Genomic DNA, 12012 nt, shown 5'->3' on the forward strand with positions numbered 1-12012 from the left:
TTTTCCAGGCCTGCTCCACGACTTAAAGCTCTGTGTCCGAGTGCCCCATGAAAACCAACTCTTTAAAGCTCCATTGGAGCAGACCTCAATCCATGGAAAACCTCAATTAACATTTTGTTCCTATTGAGCTTTAAAGAGTGGGTTTTTGTGGAGGACGCTCAGGGCAAAACATACACACAACTCCAAAGCTCAGACACGAAGTGTTAAAAGGCTGGTGTCTGCCTGAAAACTAAGTGTGGATAAGCCATAATAGATCCTAATAAGCTGAAGAACAATGTAAATCATCCCACAATTTACAAGTGTGATTTAAAAGAAGAAGAAGAAATCATACCTTCACTCGCATGCCGGTCCCGAAACACATTCTTGGGATGGATGTTAAACCCCTCTATGTTGTGTATTGAAGATGCTCTCCTTATATTGCAAATACTTTCCTTTGACTGGGCATGGGTGAGTCCTGTACTGGAATGTAGCATATCTGGGTATAGTCGATCCCACTGCCGTTTTGGAGATGAATGGTCAAGAGGTCCTGATATATTCACCGGAGGCGAACATGTGCTTGGCTGGATGAGCGCCTTGGTGTCGTCTGCTTCCGAAGGGCTGCAGCTTTCTTTTGTCGGGGACTTGAAGTGCTTCATCGCCATGGAGTCATTGCTGCGTTTTGCTGAGTCAACAATCACAGCATCGGGATCTTCCTGTGGCAGAGACTGCTTGCGGTATGATAAGAGGCTCAGCCTGGGTATCTTGAATCCCAAAATTTTGCCTAAGTAGAAAAGGGGAAGTGCCGGATATTGCTATGTCTGAACAGGAGACCACTCTATCAAATAGAGATCAGCAGATCGGTACATATGCCACAATCCACAGGGGAACACATTCACATTGCGCACATAAACAAGCTGTCTCCTTGCAGATATTCCTGTGCAAAGGCTGCAGATACACCACCACCCCAACACACACCAAGTCACCCAACTGCTTGATAAACTCCCCTTCCTGAGTTCTGAAAGCATTGGGGTGTGTGTAAAGGTAAAGGGTAAAGGGACCCCTGACCATTAGGTTCAGTCATGGCCGACTCTGGGGTTGTGGCGCTCATCTCGCTTTCTTGGCCAAGGGAGCCAGCGTACAGCTTCCGGGTCCTGTGGCCAGCATGACTAAGCTGCTTCTGGCAAACCAGAGCAGCACACAGAAACGCCGTTTACCTTCCCGCCGGAGCGGTACCTATTTATCTACTTGCACTTTGTGCCTTCAAACTGCTAGGTTGGCAGGAGCTGGGGCCGAGCAATGGGAGCTCAGCCAGTTGCGGGGATTTGAACCGCCAACCTTCTGATCAGCAAGCCCTAGGCTCTGTGGGGTCACCACCAGTCACCAAAATAAATGTTCTGATGCTTAGGAGCCAACTCCTGGTGGCGATGGGTAGATGGGCACCCAAAATAATATAATTGTGGGGCTGGGCACCCACAAAGTCAATGAGTGAAGCTGGAGAGAGACAGCCAGCCAGCCAGTGTGGCGTTGCCTCCGAGAGAGAAGCAATGCAGCCAGCCAGTGAGGCACCCTCTTCTGGGGGGTGGGGGCTCAGATGTGGAGGCAGAATCTTTCTGCCCCCTAGTCTGAGCCCTTCTCCACAGAAAAGGGTGCCTCGCTGGCTGCGGAGAGAAGAAGGAAGAGGAGCCGCTGCAACACGGACATGTGACATGACATGCACACGCCTGCACATAGTGTATGTGATGTCACACGCACAATGCGCCACGTTGTTTTCATTTTTGGAGGAGCCCATATTACAGCATCAGGCACCCATAATCCTGAGGGTGAGATGGCACTCCCGTTCTGATAGGACAAGGGAATGTTTGTTCTTTCATATGCTGACACGTTGTAGTTCAACAAAAGAATATCCACTACAAAGAAATGACTTAATACAATGGCCTGTGCAGTGCAGTGTAATAAAGTGAGGCATCCCTGGGGAAAAAAACCAAAGACAGAGGTGTGTGATTGCTAGATTAAGTTGCCGGTCATGTCCTTAAACAAATAATGTGGGTCTGTGTCCTGACTGAATACCTACAGTGCAATTCTATACATGCCTTCTATACATGCTCATAGCTACTTTGCTCCTCAACCAGCCTTTTCTTGTACTCCAGTGCAACGCAAGGACCCCAACTCCTAGGGGCCCAGGTCCCTTTGCCCCTCCCAATAAAAAGTTTGAGAGGGCTGCCCCCCAACGTGGATGGACATTGCCCCTTCACTGTGAGAAAGCACCTCGGAAGAAGACAACTGTCGCCCAGCACTCATTCCCACATTCCCCAGCTCCTCTTCTTCTTCTGCCCATCACTGCCCTGCAGGGGCGCCGACTTATAAAAAATATTGGGGGAGCCCGCGAAAGCTCATAATAAATAAGCTCATGAATATGCAGATAAAGTGGCGCCGCCTCCTCGTGAGCGAATGGGGAGAGCGTGCTGCGCCTATTAATCAGCTCCGAAGGAAATTGGGTGGAGCTTTTGCTCGGGAGGGAGGGCAGGAGGCATGCAGCCCGACCCTGTGCATTTTGGGCTGGGGGAGGGGCGGCGGTGGCGCTCTGCTGGAGGGGCGCCCGAGATTATTGGGGGGGCAGAGCCCCCCAAACGAATTTTTGAGGGGTCTCGGGCCCCCTCAGGCCCCATGGAGTCGGCGCCTATGCTGCCCTGTTGCTGGGCTTTGGGGTGGGGAGTGAGGTCAACAGAGGCAAAAAGTTGGGGTAGTCTAGTCAAAAGAGCATAACAAACACCTGATTGCTTTGGAATAATGACTATGGGGTCTGATTGCTATGGGAAAGTTGTTGTAATCATTTGATTGGTTGTTTGTAATCACATGCTAGCTTAGATAAGAGTTCATGTCACTGTACACCACTTTGCAGCCTGACCCTACATATGTTTGTATTCAGTCAAGACCTAGCTCTTCACTAGAGGCTTGCTTCTTCTAATTTTGGCTATCTGTGAGGGTAACATCCAGTTTAGGAACCGCTTTTTAAATTTCTGCAACAGAATGGCAAAATCTGTGTTCTTTCTGAATTGAAATAAAATACTTAATGAATAATCAAGATGATGGACTATGCTGAAATGGCAAAATTGACCGGGAGAATCAGGAACCAAGAAGACAAGACGTTGAATAAAGAATGGGAAAAGTTTGCAGACTACCTTAAAGAGCACTGTCAACATTTAAAAACGTTAGCAGGACTGATATAACACTTGTAATGTATGAAATTTATGGTTAAAATGGGATATAAACAAAACTTGGATAAATATTATAAGAGGCAGTAGGAAAAGACTTGCAATGGAAACCATGATGGGGCAGGTGGAGGTCTAAGGATTCAGGGAATCCTATATATGTACAAAAATGATTTTATTTGAATGTAAATGATATATGAAAAAACTGAAAATAATTTTTTTAAAGAAAATGAAATGAAATACTTAAATGAGGTACAACTACTCTATTCCACAGAAGCCCTGTGTGTGCAATAAATAAAGAGTTTTCATACAACTCCTCACAAGTTCACTGAATGAACGATGGAGAAGAACAATTGTATTTCCTAGCCATACACTATCCAGATGAGTCATGACTCAGTTCCAGAGCAACTGCATGCAGAAAGTCCCAGCCTCACTAGGTAGGGTTGGAAATGTTCTCTGCATGAAACTCTGGACAGCATCTTCCAGTCAGTGTGACAAGCAGTCCCTCAAGCATCCCCATCCAAAGTCAACTATTCTACACACCCCACAAACACACATGGCCTTTAAAGCTTGAGAGGGCAAAGCGCTTATGAGATTGGCTGCTACCTGGTAGGGTTCCTTGCTCGATGTAGAGCCAAAGAGCAAAAGGACTCTGCTTGTCACACTGACTGGAAGATGCTGTCCAGAGTTTCATGCAGAGAGTTTCATGCTCAGTCTGGATCACTGCAAATTCTGATGCGAACTGACCTGATCTGTACATCATGAATGAACGAAGGTATCTGCCAGCTTTCACACTTCCTAAATGTTCTGACACTGTTCTCAGCTTGAGCAGCTCATCAAGATAAACTTTACAATGCATAATTTGAGAAACAAATAAATTTAGAAATGCATATTTGGTGAGGAAAATGCATTTTAGATCACATATTTAATCATGTATTTAAAGATGAATTTCTGGGGGAGAAGAACTGTAGTTTGTTAAGCATGCAGGGGACTGCAGTTATGTGGGGGGTAAACTACATTTCAAAGGATTCTTTGGGGAAGTCATGTGTTTTTAATTATGAAGAAGAAGAAGAAGAAGAAGGAGAAGAAGAAGAAGAAGAAGAAGAAGAAGAAGGAGGAGGAGGAGGAGGAGGAGGAGGAGGAGGAGGAGGAGGAGGAGGAGGAGGAGAAGAAGAAGAAGAAGAAGAAGAAGAAGAAGAAGAAGAAGAAGAAGAAGAAATAGTTGCAGATAAATACAGATTTTACAGGTGGCAGATTCATCCGTTCCTAGCCATGGAGTATGCTTTAAATTCACGCTCTCTGTGCCGAAGTGTGAATAAGAATCCCAGGATACCAAATGTCAATTTCTGTGCAGATGCTTTACCTGTCTACACTGCAGACTGATGCATGTTTGGATCTGCATTCCTACCAAAACCATGAACATTTTCCACCGGTCCGTATGGTTCTTTACAACAATAATCACAGCGTGTAGAGGTAGTAAGCAGGTCGGAGACAGAGGCACTCCTCTATCTCCTCTGTCTACACAAACACTCACTCACTCACTCCATAGCATTTAGCAAGAGACAAACACGGCATGGGAGAAAGCCATTGGAGTTGTCAGTCTTCAATTTGTACCCATAGATCTAATGACGTGCATCTTGGGAGCTGTCCAGGAAGCTTTTGCCTAACAGCTAATGTATGCTTGACAAACTGGCTACAGCTGAAAATGACCAAAGTACATTAAAGTCATTGTGTAGTTTTCGTAATGCACGTGAAATTGAGTTATAAAACAGTCTGTAAATCAATTGTGCAAGCTAATTACATCAAAGCTCAGACAATTACTATAGTTCTTTGTTTATCAGTTGCGGTGCATGCCCATAAAGTAAGATCATTCATCGAATTTCCTTGCATTTTTGCAATGGAAAATGTAGACGGTTCCCTCCCTGCCCTGCTGCTGTTCTATTTTAGTAATATTCATGGTGATGCAGATGGTCTTTTCTGCTTCGCTAGGTTAATACAACCATGTTTGGCTGCAAGGCTGCATTGCTGATTTAGCTGTCTTAACTGCTAGTTCAGCTGGAAAGGATACCCATTGAGAATGTGGCTCACTACTAATACTTTCAGGAATGAAATGGGAAACCCAGATGAATATCTTTGCCAGTGTTTTTCTAACTGGAAAAGAAACTTCCAATGTTCTGTTTTGATTTAATTGAACTGTCTTTTGACAGGTGGCTCATTTCTACTGTAAAGACAATTAGCAACTTAATGATCTTTCATATTCTTTCTTTTGTCTCTCTCTAAAAAAAGAAACCCTCTTCTATTATTGGACATGAAATAGGCAGAGCTCACTTACAATTTGTGTGAACAGGACAGACATTGTCACCTATATAGCCTGATCTTATCCATTCTATTTATTTATTGACATCATTTGCATCATTTTTGCATCTTGTACTTGGAGGCGTTTTCTTCGCTGCATTATTGCTGTAATTGTAATTATTTAAACTTGTTCTTGCTTTCATCTTTTAGGGCTGCTCAGATAATTTCTGTTATAGGGTGGCCTATAAACAGCATAAACAAACCAGCAAAAAAACAAAACAAAACAAAACAAAAAACCCAAAACCCTATCTCATGAAACGCTCATGAAAATAATGAGTAGGGCAGATATGTTTGACAAGTCTTGCTAATCCTCTTTTAGAAATATGGATTGAATCAACAATACAGCAAACCTGCTCGGTAAGGACTGTCTCTTGGTCTCAGCAGAGTTGACTAGACCAAATCATAAGCAGTATCTGACCGTATCCATTTCAGACGCATGCAGAAGGGAAACTACCCCCCCCATTTAAAATTCTTCTAAGTACATTTAATAATATGTGCCATTATTTCACATTCTTAAAAGAAATCCAGAAGAGAGAGAGAGAGAGAGAGAGAGAGAGAGAGAGAGAGAGAGAGAGTATTGATGATGCTGCACCCATTATTCTATGTTCAAATTATCACTCACTACATAGATGGCTACCAGCCATTGATAACTTTTTCTTCCATGATAAGGTTAGTCCAGTTTTGAAAACTGTCCAAGTGGGTGTACTAGTAAGCCTCGCACTGTGTACTAGTGAATCCCGTAGTTTAATTTTGCTCTGTGTGAAGAATACTTCCTTTTTGCCTGTTCTTACTCTCCTGCCATTCAGCTTCATTCAGATTCAAGTATGCCCCATTGTATTTTAAACTTAGAGAGGTCAATGAACATGCATCTTATTTTAATGAATTGACTTTTGCACAGCTTCGGAAAGCTTTTACAGAGTTACGATTAAATACAATAAACTCTGCTTATAGAGATGGGAGACATAGAGGCATACCAAAAAATGAACGTGTTTGCATTAGGGGATGCCCTGAAGTAGAGGACCTTATGAATTATATCTTGCACTGTCCCCTATATAATGATGCAAGAAAAAGATTTTTAGTACCTATAATGACAAGGTCCCCTCACCAGAACCCCTTTGACATGATTTTATATCTCCTCGCAGACACAGATAAGTATGTAACCTGGCATGTAGCACTCTTTGCAACTGCTGCTAGGAAAATTAGAGCAAATTATATAGCCAAGGTAGCCATCAACTGTAAAGGAGATGAATTTATTTGACCCTATCTATCTACACCAGGCTATGCTCTATCTTTGTCACCAAACTCTGAGTATAAATTGCTCACTGTATTAATTGACATTGTTTTTTGATATATTAGTGGCCATGTGATGATTTTAGCTTATGAATTTTATTGTCTAATGCCTTGTAATAAAGAAAAGATTCAAGTATGATGAGAAAAGGTGTGTGTGGGGGAACCTCTCACTTTCCACTTTTGCTGCACCATGTACTGCAAGGAAGCGGCTCTCACATGGCTGTGGGATGTGTGAAAGATGCTGCAGTCGTGGTCGAGTGAATGAGTGGCCAAGGTGGGCCAGCAGGGCCAAGCTAAAAAAAAAAAAAAAAAAAAAAAAGCAGGCTGGGAAGCCACATCTAGCACAAGTGACCTGAAACGAAGGCGACTCTAGTGGGTGGAAAGCTCAGCAGTCCATTGAACTCAAGGAGATGGTGTGATGAGGTTAAGATACATGCTTGGTATCACATGTAATACATGGCAGTGAGACAGATAGATTTGGGCCATGGTATGCCACGTGGATGGTGGTGACAGATTTGAGTACTAAAGCTGTTAATACTTGCACGATGGACACTTAAGCCTAGTGGGACAAAAGGGTCCATCTTCTTTTATCCTCACCATTAAGAGACAGGAGAATGAAATAAGGATGGGGAGGATTAGGGTGGGAAAAATGAGCCATGCAAGAGTTACTGTTAAGAGGCATGGATAACTGACCTCAAAGCAAAGGGTTTAAACAAGGGACACAACTAGCTGAATTCAGAAATATTTAAACCGAATATTTGCATTTAGTTATTGAAATAAAAGTAGCTTGTGGCCCTTAATCTATTACAATCTCTGGACCTTCTTTCTGACATGGGAAAAAAAATATCTATCAGGTTGGATACCATGCCTCTGTCGATGCAATATATGTGATGTTCCCAGGGCAATGTTTTCAAGTGATACATCCATGTAGAAAAGTGAGATTAAAATTGGTTGTCCCAAAAACTTGGTGGGTAGGACATGATGTCAGATAATCTAAGCCTTCATAAAATGTGACCCACAAAATTGAAGGCTGGATGTGCATGCTTGATAAAGCTCTTATTTTTGCAACAAACTGCATGAACAGGGAGATTGTCAGTCATCTAATACATGGCTGGTAGGATGTTTTGGGTTTGGTGAGTGTCTATAGAAAAGAGGAAGGTATTCAGATCCAGTAAGTAAGAAACAGCTTTGAATCAGTGCTCAGGAAAGCTGGACTAGTCATTGAAATAATAGAAGCAGAAGTGGTGTAAATAGGATTTCAATGGATAGAATTACCTGACAATGAGCCTCTTGAAAGGTTGTTGCCATCTGAAATACAAGTAAACTGAATTTACAGATAGCATTCATTTTATTTATTTTTTAAAAAAGAAATAACAGATAATAATAAATCAGTCTAGTTAACCTTAAATGTGGGAAAGAAGCATGTGTCAAGGAGATATACACAAAAATTAAAATTTGGCTCAATGGTTGCCTTTCAATAAATCATAAATATACAGATCCACATGGATGGTATTTAATGTAATACATTGCTTTCATAGCCAAACACCACTCTGCTTGTATGTGTAATGGCTTTGGACAGTACAGAATTGTGGCAATAGAGGCCAGCTTCATTGCTTTGACATTTTGGGATCCTGGACAGTTGCCCAGCATGTGTGAAATACAGTATGAGCCCTTTCTTTCGCACTCTTGTGCATTTTAAGGAACAATGTTCAAAGTAACTGTGTGAGATTGTTCATAGAATTGCAGAGCTGAAAGGGATCCCAATGGCCATCTAGCCACCATTCTTCTTTTCTTACAAGAGGAGAACTGATGCAATAATAAGTTGGTCAAAACTACCAATGGATCCACTGCCAGTGTTGATACATAACAATGAGTCAAGAATATTGACATAAATAGGGATGGGGGAGAAATTTGGGTTGGAATCTCCCTATCTTGCATTTCATGAAACAATATGCCAACCAAAATGCAGCTAACCTTTGAAAATTGCATTCTCCAAATTTTGGAGCAAAGTTCTTCAGTAAAAAAACTGTGTACCAAAAATGTATGTATTGGGGTTTGTTTGTTTTTGTTTTTTGCATAAAAACACATACTTTAGTCAAAATAACAAACAAAAATGCATTATATTGCAAAACATTGGTTGCAAAACATGCACATTAGTCAAAATTGCATATAATAATATGTATATTAAGAAACACGTGGCTTAAAATGCCGATGCCTGATGCAAAAATGTGGCAAATTGCTCTTATGATAGGAAAAGCGAGAAACTGGCTTAAGAAGGCATTGCATGCATTCCGCCCAATTGTTCCCACTCTGCTCTTCTTCTAACAAATACAGGGTTGTTTGATCCCTACTAAGTTGAGATTCATAAGCTAACAACAAACCTTGGTTTAAGGTGTAGACTTATTAGACTTTACTGACTGGTGGGGTCTGTGTTGCTCCCGGGAGGGAGGAAGTCAAATGACACCATGGTTGATTCAGAGAAAGAGTTTATTCTGCTCTCCGGATAGCAGAAGGCACTTGCGTGATCAGCTCACAGCAAGTCCAAAGAAATGAGAGATTTCATGCAGTATATATATCCTCCAGGCACCCTCGCCCCCCTTCCCCAGGAATCAAGCCACGTCAGTTTATACATGTAAGCTGACATCATAGATGCTCCTACTCCTTACTCTTAACCATAAAAGGGTTTTCCTCTTCCTATACTTTTGACCATAAAAGGGTGTTCCTGCTCCGGCACTCTTATCTTGGAGCAAGAGATCACCAACTCCTGGCGCCATTCCCGGACTAAGTTTGTGCGTCAGAGTGTGGTCTTAATGTAAGATAAGATAGACAGAGTGCCATCCCTGCTCCACTGGAACAGCCAAGGTCATCCATTGCCGTCACGGACTGATAACGGAGTGAGCTTTGAGCACAGCTGGCTTTCTGTTTATACATTGACTCACAAGCTCAAGTTAATGCATTTTAGAAAATGCTCCCTTGGAGGAGGAAAAATGTGGATTTTGGGGCCCGTTCCAGACTGACTGTACAGTCAGGTTTTTAGATTTGGGAAACCCATTCCTTCAAAGGCTGGCTAGCAACCCTGGCTTGCTTGATAGGAAGAAGCAAACCACAATCCCAGATATCTTGCTAAGATGGCCTTTTTTACTGGCTTGTGCCAGAGGAGGAAAGAAGTGGGAGTGATCAGGCTGACTGATGCTGTTCTGCTAAGGGAAACCTTTTAAAGGTGAGTGGGGAGGACAAATATATATCACAACAGTCTTGGAAGTCAAAAACAGCAAAAGTACAAGATTCTACAGCACTGTGGGTGTGTTCTCCAGCTCAGGATCTCCATTGGCTCAGAGCTGGAGAACTTAAATGCTGGTGACTAAAGGCACAGCCAGCTGAAGATCCTGCTTTGTTGGTCAGGCAAATTGTAGGGTTGCCATATGTCTGGAATTTCCCGGACATAGCCGGAATACTGCAATCAGAAGCAGTGCCCAGGAGAAAATTGCTAAAATGTCTGGGGAAATCCAGGTTTGTTAAGTGCATGGAATGTAAGGCTGAAATTCCAGCCATAGAAAGATGTAGGAGCAGCTTGTGTTATAACAAAAAGAAAGAAAAAGCTTATGCTCTGAATTGCTGCCTATGTGCTATGTAGTTATTATCCCTATGGCATGCCTATTGTTTTCTGACTTAATCCCTGGTCTCCTGTGCCCCTTCCTGGATTGCTTGTTATTTTGGAAAATTAAGTCCCCATTTTAGAAGTGTTTGACAGCTATGTTTGCAGTTACTGTTGATTTTTACTTTCCTTTTGCTAGATCATGAAGAAGAAGAAGAAGAGTTTGGATTTGATATCCTGCTTTATCACTACCCGAAGGAGTCTCAAAGCGGCTCACATTCTCCTTTCCCTTCCTCCTCCACAACAAACACTCTGTGAGGTGAGTGGGGCTGAGAGACTTCAGAGAAGTGTGACTAGCCCAAGTTCACCCAGCAGCTGCATGTGGAGGAGTGGGGAAATGAACCCAGTTCCCCAGATTACGAGTCTATTGCTCTTAACCACTATTCCACACACAAGGATCTTCACCTCTTAAACCTAGCCGTACAGACACCCTGACTTTGATAAGAGAGGAAGACGAGGGTTTCAGACTTTGCTTTCATTTTAATCATTAAATGCTCATCTCAGGCATTGAAATGGTTGCTCTTTACCTTAGCAACTGGGGATTGTACAGCCCTCCTTTCCCTGAACAGGAACTCTTCTCTGGAGCTTCCCTCTTTTTCTTTTGCTCATCCCCTTCTCTATCACACCTCCACATCAAACATATCTTGCAGAAATAAGGACAGGTACCAGCTCCCCCTATACTTTTTGTCTTTTTATTCCAATGTCAACTCAGTCTTTCTGGAGAGTTAGTCAGTATTTTCCTTAACTCTTTCCCCTTCCCCTATCTTCTGCTGTCAAGCCCAATCAAGTTGCTCTTTTTGAGGATGCATGGTTGATCTGCTCTCTTTCTTCTCCCTTGCTGTGCTCCTAACTTCTTTCTTGGCTGATCCTCCCATCCCACACCTCACCTTCCCCTCTAGCATTGCCCTGAAGTCTCCCTCCCTCCTTTTGATTCTTGCTCGCCTTAACACTTTCCCAACCCCCCCACCTTTTCTTTCTCTAGCACCCCCCCCCCTTTGAAAAGCAAATGTCTCTAGTCAGCATCATTTTCCTGACTAGATGTCCTGATATCATGTTTAGGTCAGTGTTTCCCAACCACTGTTCCGCGGCACACTAGTGTGCCGCGAGATGTTGCCTGGTGTGCCGCGAGATGTTGCCTGGAGGGAGTCGGGCGAGTCGGGCGGCGAGAGGCGGGGCGGCGGCGGCGAGGAGAGGCCGCCCAGCGCGGGGCTCTCGCCGTCTGCCTGCCTGGCTGCCTGCGAGCTCGGCGGGCAGCGCCTCCGTCTGCAGCGCCCGCCTCGCGGCTCTCATTCCCTGCCCCTGCCAAAGCTCACCCAGCCAAGCCGCGCTCTCCTTCCTGCCTCGCTTTGCTGCCTCCTCCCCCCACCCCCAAAGCTTGGAGGTTCCCCGGCAAGGGGGAGGGAAAAAAATTGAAAGTTACACTTTCGTGCGTCCCTCCCGGCTGACGCTGCGCGCTGACGTCACGGGGCTGTAATGGTGGTGTGCCTCGAGATTTTTTTCATCAAACAAGTGTGCCTTTGCCCA

The 12012-nt window shown here is 43.6% G+C and overlaps 1 protein-coding gene across 12 annotated transcripts in view; it reads right to left on the minus strand.

Annotated features, from left to right (window-relative positions):
- Positions 1 to 12012, minus strand: part of KCNH7 (potassium voltage-gated channel subfamily H member 7) — a 263311-nt gene that overhangs the window by 81507 nt on the left and 169792 nt on the right. For 7 of the 12 annotated variants that reach the window (XM_081199253.1, XM_081199249.1, XM_081199250.1 and 4 more), the window contains exons 4-5: positions 8109 to 8141; positions 332 to 760 (exon numbers count right to left, since the gene is read on the minus strand). In XM_081199253.1, coding sequence (XP_081055379.1) covers positions 332 to 760; positions 8109 to 8141 — 462 coding nt within the window. The remainder of the gene's footprint in view (positions 1 to 331; positions 761 to 8108; positions 8142 to 12012) is intronic. The other 5 variants (XM_081199246.1, XM_081199245.1, XM_081199244.1 and 2 more) reach the window with 1 other exon arrangement.

This window comes from Podarcis bocagei, assembly GCF_964188305.1.
Source record: "Podarcis bocagei genome assembly, chromosome: 1".
Classification (NCBI taxonomy): domain Eukaryota; kingdom Metazoa; phylum Chordata; class Lepidosauria; order Squamata; family Lacertidae; genus Podarcis; species Podarcis bocagei.